At 33.3% G+C, this 17,992-nt stretch overlaps 2 protein-coding genes across 2 annotated transcripts; one reads left to right on the forward strand and one right to left on the reverse strand.

The window, feature by feature from the left end:
* Positions 1–611: 611 nt before the first annotated feature.
* Positions 612–8,040, forward strand: LOC141671591 (clathrin interactor EPSIN 1). Its single transcript, XM_074477873.1, has 12 exons — positions 612–769; positions 874–922; positions 1,021–1,072; positions 1,710–1,789; positions 1,909–1,987; positions 2,136–2,219; positions 2,351–2,496; positions 2,575–2,835; positions 3,457–3,599; positions 4,044–4,204; positions 6,033–6,423; positions 7,540–8,040. Exons 2-12 carry the CDS (start codon positions 882–884, stop codon positions 7,749–7,751), a joined length of 1,650 nt encoding a protein of 549 aa, XP_074333974.1. The 5' UTR covers positions 612–769; positions 874–881; the 3' UTR covers positions 7,752–8,040.
* Positions 8,041–10,334: 2,294 nt separating this feature from the next.
* On the reverse strand, positions 10,335–17,083 carry LOC141671575 (uncharacterized). The gene is made up of 10 exons (XM_074477855.1): positions 16,925–17,083; positions 15,944–16,119; positions 14,987–15,118; positions 14,847–14,897; positions 13,986–14,082; positions 13,392–13,438; positions 12,346–12,562; positions 11,376–11,514; positions 11,212–11,254; positions 10,335–10,584 (listed from the first exon to the last, which is right to left on the reverse strand). Exons 1-10 carry the CDS (start codon positions 16,971–16,973, stop codon positions 10,507–10,509), a joined length of 1,029 nt encoding a protein of 342 aa, XP_074333956.1. The 5' UTR covers positions 16,974–17,083; the 3' UTR covers positions 10,335–10,506.
* Positions 17,084–17,992: the final 909 nt, after the last annotated feature.

The following is a 17,992-nucleotide window of genomic DNA, read 5'->3' on the forward strand; positions in this document are numbered from 1 at the left end:
GAAATACCCTCTTATGTACAGAATCGTGGAGAACCATTATTTAAAAAATATATAATATATAATTTATTTTATTTTTCATTATATACAGTTAAAAATTTTAATTATCAAGTTGAGAATCGAAGCTACACAATTTTTTATTTAAAAAATGATTGAAAAAGTTTAAATTGGTTCTATAGGAGAATCACAGTAAAATCACACTTATTAAAAATTATTCAACTGTAGAGTTAAATTTAAAATCAAGTAATTTTATCAAATTTTAATTGTTAATTTTTTTATTATATTTATATTCTAGATTAGTATCGAATTTAATATTTTTTAAAATAAAAATTTACAATTTATGATGAGATTCTATGATAAAAATAATGGTTCTCCATATAAGATGTTCTCCGCGGAGTAAAGGCCTATATATATATATAATTTAAATTTAATTTTATTAGATTACACTGTGTATCTTTTATAATCTGAAATATCCGCATTCGAGAAAAACGATATTATTTGTATTTGAAATAAAATCTGACAATTGCACGGATACCAATATCCTAATTGATTTTTTCCTCAGTTTAAAAATTTGCATTGAAAGAAATTAAAATAATAAATATATATATCGGCGCAATTGGCATCACCAAAAGGCCAGCAAATCGCCTGATTCCGCCCACCTCATTTTTTATTCATCTATCCCCTTCCTTCAGATCTATCTCTCCTATACATTTTACACAAATATTTATAAATTTTATTCTTCTGTCAGCTTTTATTTTTGATCCACAAAAAGGTACTTTTAATCAACACTCGATCAAATTAAATGTTCGCGTTGTTATTTCACAGATCTGTATGTAATTGATCAGATCAATTCTCACATTTGTGTGATTTTTGCAGATTTAGCTATGGATTTCATGAAGGTGTTTGATCAAACTGTTCGCGAAATGTGAGTCTCAATCTCTCAATTTACATAATATGTGTGTTTTTATGAAAATATTGATGATTAATTATGTGATTGTGAATTCGTGTGTTTGAATTGTGCAGTAAGAGGGAGGTGAATTTGAAAGTTCTCAAGGTTCCGGAAATCGAACAAAAGGTCGAAACTAGTACAATTTTTTTTTTAATTCGTTGTCGCGGTTAATGAGCATTTGTGAACGTCGATATGTTTGTATATCACTGTCTAGTAAGAGCAGCTTGAATATTGTTGATTTATGCAATGTTGCCTTTTCTGTTAAAATATAGGAATAAACAAAAGGTTCAAACTTTTACTTTTTTTATTTGTTGCTGCGGTTAATGTGCATTTGTGTATGTCGATATGTTTTAATGTCATTGTCTAGTAAGAGCTGCTTGAATGTTGTTGATCTACATGATGTTGCGTTTTCTGTTAAAATATAATAAAAGAGCTGCTTATTGATCAAGCAAAAGGTTTAAACTTGCACGATTTTTTAAATACTCGCTTTCATATATAATGCACACTTTAGAGTAAGAACAGATTGAACGTTTCTTGATCTATACGATTACTTCTTGTAATTGAAAAAGTGTTATTGTGTTTTTTTTCCTAAATAATGTGTAGAAATGCATATTGATTGTGGTGAAGGTGATGTTCGTTTTCTTAAATCTTATTGATTAATTAGATATGGTACAATGTTACAGTGTTGTGCTTAAACTTGGGGGTAGTATTTATAAGTGATTGTGAACTGCTTTTTGGAATTTAATCTTTCTTTCTTGTATAGGTACTAGATGCAACTGATGATGAGCCTTGGGGACCTCATGGTACTGTATTGGCAGAGATCGCACAAGCTACAAAAAAATTGTACGTCCTAAATTTATCTATTCTATTAACTTGCATTATTCGCTGAACTCTATCTTTTCTGGTTATTGAAAGATGCATTTTAAATTTTAATATATATGTGATCGATTGGATTCTTCCAGCTCAGAGTGTCAGATGGTCATGAACGTTCTCTGGACAAGATTGACTGAAACTGGCCGCAACTGGAGATTTGTTTACAAGGTATCTTTTTTGATTTGTCATTCACATGTTACTATATATGTACGTACCTTCATATGAAAGAAGCCTCCAGATGTATGCGACCTTTTATTTTGCACGTGTGCTAGTTATTGGTTTTATATCTCTAATTTATGAAACTTCCGTGTGCTAGTCATTAGCAGTAATAGAGTATTTGGTGGCTAATGGATCTGAGCGAGCAGTGGATGACATTATAGAGCATACTTTTCAGATCTCGGTATGTATGTGGCTCAACGATATAAGCCTATCCAAATTCTTGCAAACGGTTTTGTCTATTCACGTCTCTTGTGTCACTATGTATACATGTGGGTGTATATTTACAACTGAACATGTGTATATTTTATGAAGGCCCTGTCCAGTTTTGAATATGTTGAACCAAATGGGAAGGATATGGGAATTAATGTGCGGAAGAAGGTAGAGAACATAGTGGCTCTTTTAAATAACAAAGAAAAGATTCAAGAAGTAAGAGATAAAGCCTCTGCAACCCGTGATAAGTAAGTATTAGTATTATTGAATTATGAGCTGAACTTATATATTTTTGAAGTCTCTAAACTTAGTCCATGCACTGGTAGGTACTTCGGACTTTCTTCAACTGGAATAACATACAAGTCTGGTTCAGCCTCCTCGGGTAGCAGTAGCAGTAGTTTTAGGGGTGGAGATCGTTATGGAGGCTTTGGTAATTCCAGAGATGCTGACGCGTTTAGTGATAGCTATAAAGACAGGGACCGATTTGGTGAAGATAGTTTCCAGAAGAGTACCAGTAAGACTCGACGAGGGGTAACTGGTGATAATCATGATAATACATTCAAGAAGGGAACCTCTCGCGAGGACAGGTCTGTATTACCCTCATATGGCCATACATGCTAGGTATTCGGCGTGGATGACTGGGTGTGTGTGTTTGAGAGAGAGAGAGGCTGATTACATATATACAATATCTGGTGTTTGTAAAACCTGAAGTCAGTCATTGTATCACGTAGAGAAAACACATGGTCTTGCTCATAGGAAATTATAAGCGATTCATCACTTGTATGGAAGTTTATGCTATTATTGCTTATATCTTCCTTATTGCCCTAGTTTCCTTTCTGGTTTTTAAGAATATTACCCTGATTTCTGCTTTTGTTCTGACACTCTTAACTTGTTGAGATTAATATATAAAACGATACGAGTAACCCTAGAATATTTGCCTGTGAAATCTGATGTTTCAATGGACGATTACACTACTATCAAATGAGAGAGAATCATAATCCAGACTTGGGATTGTGAATTTATATTTTATAATTTTCAGCATTTCCTGTTCAATATAATGATATGAATGTGATTAGCTAGTTCTTGATGTCAGCAGGGGCAGAACATATAGACCTGTTGCGATTTAGTAATTTACTACAGATATTCATGTCTCTTTGCCTATAATGTTTTGCATATTCTTTTCTCTAAAACTTAATATTGCTCTCCAGGATTCAGGGCACTTCTGCTGCATCAAAGCCAGTAAAGAATGTGAGTGATAAGCATGGATCAACTCCCTCACAAAGCTCTACTGTGCCTTCTAATAAATATGAGGATACTTTTGATGATTTTGATCCTCGTGGAACTACCTCTAGTATGTATCTTGCTGCATTCACCATACAGAATTAAAATTCTACCATTTTCTTTGTCAGTTTCCGATATGCAACACATTTTTAATAATTTTATGTCTATTCCTCTTAAGAACCGTCTCAGTTGTGTGCTTATTGTGGATGCTAAACTGTTAAGTTCATCCCTTGTGGAGGTTCATGCATGATGATGTTTGAAAGGGAATATATGTCTCAAACTAGTGTCACTGAAATACAACATGAAACTCTGGAAAAATCTGAGTGGAATAAACTTTTTCACATTTGTTCCTTTAATTGTTACGTTCCTTGAGAAAATTATACCTAGAATTTGTATTTTATAACTTCTTTTTAAACGGGGGTCAATATTTGCTAAGCTGTGATGTTACAGAATCTATCTTTCTAGTTAAATACACGGTCTTTACTCTTCCTCACGCGCTTTTACACTTTTGCAGAGTCTGCTGCTGGAAGCACTAATGAATTGGATTTGTTTGGACTCCTAGATGCACCAGCAACTGTTCCCACTGAAAATCATAGTGTGAGTAACCCTTCAGCAGACGTTGATTTGTTTGCAGATGCAGATTTTGTATCAGCACCATCCAATGTAGAACCAGTGGTAAGTTTTGGGACTTTGGTCATATACTTGTCTTGAAGTACTTTATCAACTATCAAATGACTCAAACATTGTAGATGTTTCCCTTCTCGTTATATATGAATAAATATGCTCTTATGCTAGACTTTCATTGGGAGGGAGGCATCTACTGCTGACATCCATACATAGTTATCGTTTGTTTTAGCTTTCCAAACTGCTTGGACTTACAAGCTTACGGATTTTGCTTTTATGTTTTGTTACAAGAATTTGTTTCCTAAAAATCTTTGTCCTTATTTAGGAAAGAAGTATGAATGAGCTCTATCACGATGTTGATGACCCCAGCTTGGGGCAACCATCGAAAAGGAGAAATAGGCTCTACCCTATTGGGGCCTTCCTCTAACACCTTAAGGTTTTAGATGAGCTGGTTACTCAACATGGTATCAGAGCTTAGATCCATTTTTTTTCATCTGCTTCTTCTCTTCTATACTATCAATGGCTTCTGCCGATTCCCAATCCACTATTCCCAACAATTCTGATCCTACAAAACCCTTCATCCTCATTTCTCTTTGTCACATAATCAAACTCACATCCACTAACTATATCTCATGGAAAACTCAACTAGAGGCAACACTTCTTGGATATGATTTATACAAATTCATCGATGGCTGAGCTTAGGCTGGCGGGAGAACTAAGGTTCAAATCCAGCCACCCTAACATTCTCACAATTTATTGTGGACACTAAAGGCAATTAATGTTCCAAAGATGGGCGTCGATGTTCCACTCTTCGACCCATAAATGGGCTTTCGAGTGAGGGGGAGTGTTAAATATATGACCCTATTGGGGCCTTCCTCTAACACCTTAAGGTTTTAGATGAACTGGTTACTCAACAATATGATCTCCATAGCAAGATTTAAATAGAAATTTTAACAGGGTTCAAGCCTTCGAGGACTGAGGATGTACTTAAAATTTACACTACTAACCGAAGATGTACTTAAAATTGAAACTACTAACTATAGATGTTCTTAAAATTGAAATTACTAATTAAATTTGTATGTGAATTTGAAATTACTAACTAGGTCAAGTGAATTTCCTGTTAGTCCTTGTAGATACTATTAAATACTATTATTTATGTAGATAACTACGTATCTAGGAAGCTGTAATTGCATGATATTTTCTTACCTTAAGGAAAGTATTGAAATGTTTGTTTAGGATTTAGAGAATTTGGTTTGGGCTTGTGAGCATAATATAACAAGAATATTCCCTATTCTAGCCGGTAGATGCATGCCGGGCAATAAAAGATGCACAACTTTCACTTTTTGGTCATTACTGGGAGAAGAGAAATTTTCATGGCTACACGTTGTCAGTCACCTATTACATTATATCTGGTAGTTAGTATTGATGATAAAAGACTACAAACAGATCTAAATACTTGAATGGGTTGTCAAAAAATACCAATTTCTAGTCCATCTAAATTTAATTTGTGCAAATCACAATCTAAAAGAGCATTAATAATGCCAATTCAGTATCTGGTAACGTATCTGTGGCTTGAGACACTGTAGATGTGGTTAGTGGTGAATAGTCACCTGTCTTCTTTACATCATGAGCTGCTTTCAGAGTAATAGCTATATATGCGAGCTTAAAAATCTTATTTGATGGACACTTGTTTTGTACTGGTTCTATCATGTCCATGATCATGTTTTTCTTTAATGTGATTGATTTTGTTAACCTTTCAAAAAAGTTTATTTTTATATTTTATTAATGCTCGAGTATAGGGAATGTTCATTAATGAACTTAAACGCTTTACTCTACTTTCTGCAATTTAATTTTATAATGTCTGTGTCACTTGGTGCAGGCTAATGTTGATCTATTTGCATCCCCGCCTGCTTCCTCAACAGTAGACTTTTTCGCTGCTCCTGATCCAGTGACAACAAAATTAGATGAACCCTTTGACTCGCAACATGAGGTCAAACCTCTACAATCTGAGCAAACGGTGACCAAAGCAGTTGATCCATTTGCTGCTGTCCCAATGAACAATTATGATAGCTCGGATTTCTTTGGTTCATTTACTTCCCAGACTGATTCATCACCTAAAGAGTCGCTCCCGAAAAGTCCTTCTGACGTCAGTCCTAGCATCAGAAATGAAAAGACTCAAACTCCAACGAAGGCTGGAGGTTTTCAAGTTAAATCTGGAATATGGGCAGATTCTTTAAGTCGTGGATTGATTGATCTTAATATAAGTGCACGTAAGTCTTTCTCTCCTAGTTATATAGTTTTAACCATCTTGCACATGATAATGAAAGATTATTTCGAAAATATCGCGTTACTCAGGGTTACATCTCTGCTTCTGAAATGAAATCCAAGATATAAAGTACCTGAATATATTTGTTTATGTTATGAGATTGAGATTAGACATGCTTTATCCATAAATGACCTGCATTGTATTGTACATAATGCATTAAACACCCAAGTCCATTATCCTTGCTGCATATGGATATATAAATGTGATATACTTGTTATTACTCAAAGCAGCTAATTTGCCTCCCTCTGCAATCATAGTAATTGATGTGGGCAGTTGATCAGCCCCTTGTCAGTTAGTTTTAAACCTGAGTGGATTATATTTTATGGAGGCCTGCATTACCCAGAGTCTTTAAGTTTTGCCATCAACTCTTGTCGTTTCTAACATGACACGACATGGTTGTGCTATATGTGATCTGTGTTTGATCCTTCACGTCGGAGACGGACACTTCACCCTGACACTCTCTTGTAATTGAGTCCACAATGTAATGTAAAGCCCGTAGACAACTTTTTTTAAAAAGTTACTATTGATTTTATTTCACGAATGTACAGATAGACATTACCATTAAACTCCATTTAGTTTGTTGGTAATGAACAATATCATTTGGAAAGTTTAGGAAATTGGGAATATGGGAAATTTGTGTGTTACTCTTAAATGCTGAGTCCCTGCACCCATGAAATTTATGGTTCAAGGTACCTTTGAGTTATTCTTGATTATGTTCTTCATTTGTAACATGTAATCTGTCCACAAAGGTACCACTACCAACAAATATTGAGGATTATCTCCTCACATGAAATCCCTGATTGCGTATTTAAGATGTTGCATGATGCTCTAACTGTGGTGAGCCCGTGTCATACCCACTTATCTTCATAATACCTTGAATTATTTATTGATATTATACCAATGTACGTTATCACCTTGAATGAGGAGGATAATACTTAACTGCATTGAGTGTGGAATGTGAAACCTTTTGTGACCATGTATTCCTGATAAACTGACTAGAGGTCCTGGATCTTACTCTGCTAACTATTTTTCTCTTTGTTGTCTTTAAATATGTCAACAGCCAAGAAAGTGAATTTAGCAGATGTCGGCGTTGTGGGTGGCCTGACAGAATTAGATGAAAATGCAAAGGCAACGCCACCTGCATACCACATGGGTAGAGCTATGGGTTCAGGTTCTGGTCTTGGTATATCTGGTTTCACATCAACCGGTGGAGATGACTTTTTCTCAAGTCCCAGTGGCCAAGATTACCAATTTGGTGGTTTCCAAAAGTAAAATCTTCAATTAGGTTACTTAAATATTTTGTTAAAATCACAGGTTTTGTGCCAAAAACATGTCTATGATGCTCATGTAAGAACTGCGGTTAATTTGATGATGCGTTGGCTACCTTTAAAAATGTTTTGTAATGTGTAATATTGATGTGATTCTTGAAAAAGTTGTAAGATCAAAGTACGAGTGAACTTTTGGTTTTTGTAATAAACGTTCATCCAACTGGCTGTTGCAGCCACACAGTGCAGTGAATCTACCTGAATTTTTTTATACTTACCTGTAAATTGCACATTTACTGTTCTCGTTCGTTCCTAGTTCCTGGTTCTGGTTCCAAAATCCGAAATGCAACAACTATGTGTATGTAACTAGCTTTGTACCTTTGCATTATTATTATTATTCTATTTTTTTTTGTTAAATTGGATTGTTTTACCATATTTAATATCAAACATGTACACTTTTATTCTAATTCTGTGATAGGATTTTAACTGTCCGATTATAAATTAGAGATTAAGTTTTGTAAATTTCAAAAATAATCTTCTATTTATTTATCAAGAAATTGAACCTTTTTTTTACAAGAAAGTAAACCATGATAATAATTTTAATATCGTGTTTATAATCTTGACTAGTTCATGTTATTACATGGAGAACTCAGACAAATTTGGGTGTGAGATGCAAATAAACTGATCCACGTTGTTTGGTACGCAGACTTTTATCCGGGAATTTGAACTTCTTAGGAATTTATTTATGATACACTTGGTTGTCAAAAGGAAGTAGAAATACCTAAAAAGTTAAAATACATGTATAATACAGGAAGTTACTTACCCACTCCCCCTGATTATCTACACTTCCCATCCTAAAAAATAGGTATAGACACATTTATTTATAACTATATATATATGTGTATATATATTTTGTAATTACAAGTTCCTGCATGTTAACCAAACAGAAAATTTCATTTCCCAAAAACTTTAAAACCCAAAAACTTTAAAATGTAGGAAATATGACTTATAATGGGAAGTTAATTCCCAATATATACCAAATAAGCACTAAAACATAAATAATTGCTAAAGCAAGTTGATAAAAATGATAAAGAACAAAGTGGTCAATAGCTGCATTTGTTTAAAATAAGGCCTTCAACTTTCGATTCCATATACACCATTTCAAATAGCACGTACACTTTCAAAAATTACGAATATCTACAAATTTAATGTTAACAGAGAACTTTCATTTATGACAATATTTTCTTATATAATATATATCACAATTTAAAAAAAATATATATCAAAATATGAGAAATAGAGTCGATTCCCTAAATGTAAAATGACAGTCTTGAAAATATAAACAAGTGGATAATGTTGAAAAGTCATTTAAAAAAACTATATTAAAATTTGAATTGAACAACCAATCTCAATTTTATTTTATTTTTTAAAATCTACTATTTTGATAGGGAGTGAAAATATGACCCTGCATATATTGGTGAAAAAACTGAATGAGTTTGGAATAATAGAGTGCATCGTATCCAACTTTTAATGGAAGCAAAAACCAATTTTTTTTTATCCAGATATCAATTACTAGCATTCGAGAAAATAGATCAATTCACCACACCACCTTATGCTCTGTTCCCCTGAGTTTATTTCAGTGGAGCAGGGAACAAGTACATATTTACTTGTACGGGCGATTTTTGAGTAATTGGTCCTTTTTAATTCATTTCTATGTTTTCTGACAAGTTGCATCTTTAATTTTGAATTTCACTTCGTTATGTATCCCTGGAACAAAATTCTGTTGAAATTATTAATTTCACCAGGGATAAAATAAAAAAAAAATATTCAAGTTTAGGTTGTAACATAATACATCTCGTAATTTCAAATTCCAAAGATCAAGAACCTGTTTTGAAGATGTTATTGAGCTAAAATTGCAAATTCTAGTAACCAAATGAATCTTCAATCAAGCCCTAACAGATTCTAACCTCAAAATTATTAAAAGAGGTAAAAAAATTAAAAATTAAACTCGATTATAAGATTATTACTTCGAATTGGGAGTTTGATTTCCGAGCATTTTTCATGAAATTTGATACTCCAGGTAGCTTTTGCTTGTGATTTGTAATCGATTCATTGATTTTTATTTGTAGATATGGTCCGAGAAATCAAAAGATCTGGTGATCTTGGAAACCAGAAATTTCCCGATTTTACCTATGATATAAAAGTTAAAAACGGTCTAGAGGTGCAAAACAAAGCGAAATTCAAAATTAAAGATGCAATTTGTAAGAAAACGAAATATAAACCTGAATCGAAATAGGTTACAAAATGCCAATTGATTTTTATGGGAAAAAAAGAAGAAAAACGGAGATTAAATGTGGATCAATTTCTCCCAAAATTTTTCTTTCCAAAAGTATTAACAAATATACTTAATGTTACAAATTAAAATCCTCACTTCTCTTTTCTTCAGGAACATAAGAAAGCAAATTACGCACCAAATATTTTCTTTTAATTTCTCTCATATTTACTCCCTTTCTTTTCTTTTCTTCACCTAAAAAACTCCGGAACAAGGTGTTTATGTTTCTAAAATCATAAAAAAAAAATACAGGACACAAATGTTAATTTTCTTTTCTGATAGAAACAGGTTGCTTCAAGAGAACTGAGACAATATGTACACAAGGACATGTGATCTTAAGTCCGCACATTAACTGCATACCAAATCTAGTTGAGCTTATTGTTGTTGACAACGGAAATAGGGGAACTAAAGGGCCAATTTACACAAGGTCTTAATATATTTCTAGCATCTTGCCCCTCAACATAGCTTCTGCTTTCCTCACCTGCTTCACTCGGCCGATTATAAACACCTGCACAACAATTATTTAGGAACATAGCCATTAGTTTCAATGATACAGGCAGCAATTTTGCTGTCAAGCATGAAACGTCAACCCGAACTCCAGAATTATAATATTTCAGTACTGGGACAATTATGAACTATAGGCATCCTACACACATATGTAGAAACATTAATTATAGTTTCCAAAAAATGTTTTCCCAACCAAGACAAAACCAAAAAAGTTAAAGACCATGCTGAGGTTTTAAGTAGAAACAGTACAAATATCTCAACATTGATAATAGTTTTGAAAAACGTATTTCAACCAAGACAAAAATTAATTAACAGCAGGAGTGTAAAAGTGGAACCTCATAAGGGAGTTGAGCTTTTTTTTAAAGATTAACTAAATATTACGTACTCCAAAAATATGAAAATATATATTATGTACGGAAAACATCTTTAAAATGAAATTTAAATCTAGAACAACTCGAAATTGGAACAAATAAAAAAGTTAACAAGTACAGAATTTCAATGTGATATCTTATGTACCCAAGAAGTCTTGATACTCAAATAATTAAAAGGGAACCTTAAGATTGAGCTTTATAAACAAATGTGGAGATGTTTTACTTGTTTACTTGAATGTATGAAAGGAAAGACTGACCTTGTCAGGTGGACCCTTTGCACCTCCAATGAAAATTTCAGCACTGCAAAGATGCAAAACATTCTAGTTTAAAAGAAAGTTGTTCGAATAATAGGAGAAACAAAACAAGTTTTTACACCTAAATGAACAAAATAACAAGTCAGTAAATTTGGAAAGAAAAGTACTTGCAAGACTCTTTGATGGACAAGATCGACGCCCCTTTTCTTCCGATCACACATCCCATTTTCCCAGGGGGGACATCAAGTACTGACAAGATTTCTTCTTCTAGAGAAGCATTTTCTGAATTATCTGCGACGAGGTTAGCTGCAAAGATGAATTCATTACTATATCAGTGTCCCAGGAAGATGAAAGATATGAATTGCACTCCCTTGTTCCTCAAGGATATCTGCATGTATGTCAATGGCATGGTTCCAAACAACACATAATCTTGTGATAATAGGACTATCACCTACAAAGCTTTCATTTTAACTAACAAGAATGAAAATGCAATAATACAATAGCTACACATTCTTGCTTTATAGATAATTCACCAATTCCCATCAGTAATATTGAATGTGTGGAACACACTTTCGAATTATGATTACAATAAATTAAGACATAACTAGTTTGCTCATTATTTTATCAGCGCACTTGGTTAACAATGAACAAAAATATAGCTGGTTGCACAATAAGGCTGGGGGATGGAGAAAAGGGGGGAGGGGTTGAAGGTGAAGGTCAGAAACTCAGGTCGGACAATTGTCAGCTGCAAACCTTTCACTTCCTGATTATAATGACAATTCAGCTACTCTTTCCTCATCAATTTGCCAACTTATATAACTGAGTTGGAAGACACTAGCATATTGTATCACATTATTTGAGAAAAAATTTGCAATGAAGCGACTGTATTGAACTCATTTCTATGACACAGTAGTAAATTGGACACGATTTAGTGTGGAAAAGGTAAAAACACATAGACAGTACAAAACATTTTCATTTTCTCATGGTTTTGACAGTTTGGAGTTAACATTTAAGTGTGCTAAGCATAACAGACAAGGATCCTTGAAGCAAAATGCATTTAAAAAATCACCGAGTTAATGTGTTCCATTTTTTTAAAAAACAATACAAGAGGCTCAACAAAATAGACATATAGCTAACCTGGAATTTGAGGGAGAGGAGGCCAGTCCGCATAATTGTTATCACTTATGCAAAAACATCGACAATAAAGTGCACCACGAACGGAAAGATACCACAAGGATCTCTGATTCAATTTCTCTACCATCTTGTGATAGATGCTAAGAAGAAAACGGACATCATCTGCAGCAGCACGAACCATCTGTTCGGACAGGGGCCTGTAGATCCAAAAGTTGGGGTCCTGAATGTATCATGGATGAATCAGAACATGTAATTTTACACAAATGGCTCAAAGATATTAGTAATTTAATGTAAATGCGTATATTACTCTTAGACGTTGCAGACGGTACTAATATACATAACAGCAAATAGGCATAAGTATAATTTCAACACTAAAGAATGTGTGTGTTTACACTGTTAAACTCTAAAACCTGTATTTTAGTAAAATAAACATTAATACTTCACATCATTTTAATAAAACCTTTTGCCTAAAAAAAACATGTATCCTACACATGAGTGAAAATAAAGGGTATTCTCATCTTTTTAAATATATTGAGCACTTAACATATTAAAATTAAACTCAAGTGATTTAACAAAGAAAAATAGAATACAAAATGAGATTTGGACCAAGGAGTTGAAGGGCAACGGGTTGAAGGGCAACGGGCCCAGACCTAAGTACCTAACAATGCACTTCACAAGTATGATGCATAATTTCAGGCCATTATTAAAGGAAAACACACCTTTAAGATTAAGAAACAATAAATTCAATAGAACTATTAAATGTTGCCCAGAAAATATATTTACATAATGTACACGAATAGGAGAGTTCAAATTGCACATCGCACGAAGCAGGCTGAGGATAAGAAATCTCGTAAGTTCTTTAAAATTGTCACCACAATGATGCAAGGGCATCTAAGTTACTAAAGGAACATAGTGATTCTGATCACCAAGAAATTCAGTCAAACCGAAAATAACCTTTACCATTATTGTATACCCTATATGCAAATATCAGAAGTTTATCTTAATTTCAAATATCAAGAAGTATTAAATTACTAAAAGACAGGACGAACCTGCCTAAGAAGGTAGCGGACTTCTTCCTTCTCCAGATAAGAAACACCTGTATTGAAATCCAAAACTATAAATCTAGAATATATCAAATTACATAACGCTTCTGTTACTTTTAATATTTGCAAGTTGGTAAATACTTAAAGAAATGAAATTAACAAAGCAATATTACTTGCTTCATTGTATTGGTTACAACCGCCTTCTAATTGAAAAAGTTAAAAGTAACTAAGGATTTGTTTACATCATTTTTAAATTTTATATACTTACTATTTATATATTACCAAAGAGACACATAATAACTTTTAAAAGGTTCATAAAATTACTTGCAAGTAAAAGTGTCAAGACAAGCCTAACGAGCCAGATTTGCCACCAGAAGGTACATAATTTATAATTTTCATAAGACAGAAGTACTAACGTACATGAATGGGCGACATGGATACGTAGGTCTATCAAATGCAAAATATAGGGATTAATGGATCACAACATTTAGAAATGAAAGAGAAAGAGGGGGGAGAGACCTTAACTAACAACCATTCACCATCTCGACCTTAATGCAATCGATAAAATAACAAATATTACATGAATGCTAAAACTAGTACCACAATAGCGTGGATCTGCAAGGAGCCCAACAAATGATATGTAGTCGTCTGGCGCTCTTGTACGACCTTCTTGCTCTTCAATCAAAGAATAAGCAATCTGATACAAATTAAAGATGTTACTTTGTAATGCCTATATGTTAATCCACTTTACTATGCAATACTTAATGAACTGGAAACCCAATATTACTGTCCACTATACAGGTAATGAGGTAAATTGAAAATGAAGAAACAAGTACAAAATAAAAGAATGCAATTGCTTGTGACTCGGCCACCTAAAAGGCTACTTGAGAGTACTTTTTGTTAACAAAAAGAATATATTAGGTCCAAACTGCCAAACATTGTCTCTGTCTAATAAACTAATACCCAAGATGACAAAAAAGAATGAAGAACTAATGAAATGTATACCAAAGTTGATACCACCTCTGAACTTCAAACAAATGCAAGTAATTCGGTAAAAAATAAATAAGTAAAGAGTACCAGATAAAACCTGAATCACTGAATTATGTACTGAAACAACTCATTAGAAGGCTAAAAATAACAATAGCTCACGCAAACTATGCGAAATAATGTAGTAGTATGCTAGGAGCGAGAAATTAATAAAAAATGAGTATTCAGACACAATCATGTAAGGCACTCCCTCCTATTTCCTCAACCCTACACTTGAGGCCAACAAGGATGAAAATACAATTCCATTCCCCCCTTTTCCTTTTTGCACCTATCATGAATACATTGTGCATTATACTTATGACCAGCAACTTGTTAGCATTATCAAAAGTAAGAAAATGCACATCAGTTCGAAAAAGAAAGAACACGGTAAACAAGACAATACCCACTTCTGCAAACCAAAAAAAGGTCTCATACCTGGGTATCCACAACATTGTGCAATTTGATGCCAAACTGAAAGTAAAGGGCCTGCAAAATTAGAATTATCCAAGGCATTAAGTATTGTAGCATCAATTACATGGTCTAAAGTTTGAGAGACATGTATAACCATTAGAGACCTCACTATCTCGTTTGCAATCGTGAATAACTTTAGTGATGTTAACAGACTCAAGTGCAGGCTTACAAGCTATAATAAGCGCCTCTCCCCCCTGAATAGCATCAACAAGATATATAGCATCTGGAAAAGCAAGCTGCAAAGGAGACATTCCCATTAAATACAAAATATTTAGATAATTGTCAAAATTGCTCTCGCCTAATACCCAGAATCCTGAACCTTACAGAAAGGTAAAACACAATCCTGCCCGTAGAAATGAACAGGAATACAATGGAAATTTAAAATTCTCTTACAACCATATACCTAACAGAACAACAAATACAATATTTGCAAAGCGTGCCTTCAATATTTCAAAGTATTGCATTCCCCCTCTACAGCATCCACAAACTTTATGGACTGAAAGGCAATGTCAGTTTTACCACATTTAGAAACATCTCAAAATGCCAGTTGTAAACTGAGAGACACATTGTCCAGGAAGTTCAATGTTTTCAGTTCTTTTGAATGACTCTTTACACCTTTGATACCTGAGATGTGCCGCGCATCTTTGACCAAAAAATAGTACCAAAAGAAATATCCTTCCGCAAGGTATTTCTAGATACAAACAAAAGGATTACTCCAACTATTACCAAAAGAAATAACCTTCCATAAGGTATTCTGAAAAAAATATTTCTCCATAATATATGGAAAATATTCGAATAAGAGCTACAAGTCGAATACAAACACTTGAGACATTAAACATAGGAGCACCCTGTATATGGCCTATACAAATATGGTAAGACACAAAATTAACTACAGGAACCTAGAATGGCATTCCTGAAAAAAACTTTTAACATCAAAATTCCTTAAATTTGCATAAAAAAATCATACCAACCCGATGACATAAACCATATAATGAAGAGCACAAGGACTTGTTAAGATGTGTATTCAGTAGTTTATACACATGCGCTAACTATTAATTTACCTGCATTATACAAAGGGTTCCAGAGCGGCAAAGGTCAACACCCTCGCAATCAAGACCAATCACCAATTGCCTATCTGGGGAAGGGTGCAGAAATTCATTTGGAAGTTGAGATGCATGAGTTACAATATAAATGGGAACCGGAGGTAGGCTGCCACTGTTAAAAAGGGGTCCCCCGCCTGTAATATAAGTAAGTTTTAAAAACAATAGACCCAAGGTCGTAAGAAAACCAATATATAATTACTTAAAAGCAACACCTAATATCGAATTTCTAACATTTAAATGGTTCTTACAAGATAACACAGATACCTTAGCATCCATTGGCGTTTCCCTTTTACTTATACACCAATAACTCTGCTAGTCATACATATTCGACATTATTTACAAGAGAAACAGATATCTTAGCATCCATTGACAAATTTTAACTCCCACAATATTTCAAGTTACATTCACTTCTCATTTAAATACATCCTACGCGCCCTTTCAAACAAACTCACAATAATTTTTCAAAATATAATCACATTACCGTAGCTACTATACTAACATACAATCCTGTACCACAAAACAAATTTAAATAAATTCGAAAATCCCCGTAAACGAGGTTATTAATTATTACGACTAAGACTGATTATACTGAAGCAGTAATTAGTAACGAAGTCCGATCCATTTCTACGATCAATAACCAATTCGAAAAGTTCGAAACTCGATAATCGATAATTCAAATTAATTCACCCAAACACCTCAAACCCTAATTAGTTCAAATAAACATCAAACCAAACCCTAATTCCAAATTGCCACACACACATAGAAGGTATGTAATATGCAGATTCAATACAGTGATGAAACAATACGAGTAATCAATTAATCAATCAATATTGCAATTAATTATTAATTAGAATTGAAATTAACTGAAAATATACAAAAAAACATGTAATTAGAATAAGGTGTGAAAAAATATAGACAGGATAATTTGTGTGTATATACCTGGGTCAGGAGGGACGGAGAAATGAATTGGGGGAGAAGGGTACGCCATGTGATCGGAACAAAGCACCTGCTTCTACTGCGCTTATATATTCACACTTTTGTTAATTATTATTACCCGATGTTCAAAATTCCAAATCCTAAGATCCGATCCGATTCCAAAAAAAACTGAAAATTCCGTTCCGAGAAAAGCCAGGCCCGGTTCGGTCTGACCCGCGGGCATTAAATAGACTTCTTTTTTCTCAAAAATTCGGCCCGACCCGAAACCTGCAAAACCCAGATAAAAGTCCGGATCTAAAAAAGACCGGATACAAGTCCAAATATAAAAAAGCTCGGATAAAAGTCTGGTTCGCCCCGGATTAAAATCTGGGCTTTTTGAAAATCCCGATTAAAAAACCGATTTTTCATATAAAATTTGAAAATATACAATACTTTTTATAATTTTTAAATTATTATATTATAATATTAGAAGCAATTAATGTATATATGATTATTTATATATTATATTAAAAAATAATTATTTATTTCGGTGTCTGAACTACTCTATCTGATATATCAAGATATTATTTTCTCCGGTATTTAAACTGCTCATAATTCGAGTCATAAAATATTAAAATATTTTTTTAATATATAAATAAAAAGTCCGGATAAACCCCGATTCGACTCGATTCGCGGGGCTTAAACGGGCCTTATATTTCTCAGGAAGCCCGTCTCGATCCGTTTTCAAAAAAATCGTGCTTTTTAAAGGGAGAATAAAACCCGACTCGATGGATTTTTTGTGCATCTCTAGATGCACGGGTTCCCGTTAATATTTAAATTTTTTATTTATCCCGTCAAATTATAATTTCAAAATATTTAATAATTATAAATATATAATTAAAATTATAGGATAATTTGTGATCGTAGTTTAGTAGGATAAGTAAATTATGTCTAATAATTTAACAATTTATTAGTTTAGCGGATATATAAAACTATTTATTTATTTTTTAATAATGGAATAAATTATCGTAGTTTAATATGATAAGTAGACTATGTCTAGTAGTTTAACAGATATATAACACTGTTTATTTA

Source organism: Apium graveolens, chromosome 7, assembly GCF_009905375.1.
Source record: "Apium graveolens cultivar Ventura chromosome 7, ASM990537v1, whole genome shotgun sequence".
NCBI lineage: Eukaryota > Viridiplantae > Streptophyta > Magnoliopsida > Apiales > Apiaceae > Apium > Apium graveolens.

Coding starts and splice junctions, on each gene's coding strand:
- LOC141671591 (XM_074477873.1), top strand. CDS start 882: ATGGATTTCATGAAGGTGTTTGATCAAACTGTTCGCGAAAT. Junction 2,220..2,350: donor AGCATACTTTTCAGATCTCG/GTATGTATGTGG, acceptor TATTTTATGAAG/GCCCTGTCCAGTTTTGAATA. Junction 3,600..4,043: donor TCCTCGTGGAACTACCTCTA/GTATGTATCTTG, acceptor ACACTTTTGCAG/AGTCTGCTGCTGGAAGCACT.
- LOC141671575 (XM_074477855.1), bottom strand. CDS start 16,973: ATGGCGTACCCTTCTCCCCCAATTCATTTCTCCGTCCCTCCTGACCCA. Junction 16,120..16,924: donor CTCCGTCCCTCCTGACCCAG/GTATATACACAC, acceptor CTTATATTACAG/GCGGGGGACCCCTTTTTAAC. Junction 14,898..14,986: donor ATTGCAAACGAGATAGTGAG/GTCTCTAATGGT, acceptor CTAATTTTGCAG/GCCCTTTACTTTCAGTTTGG.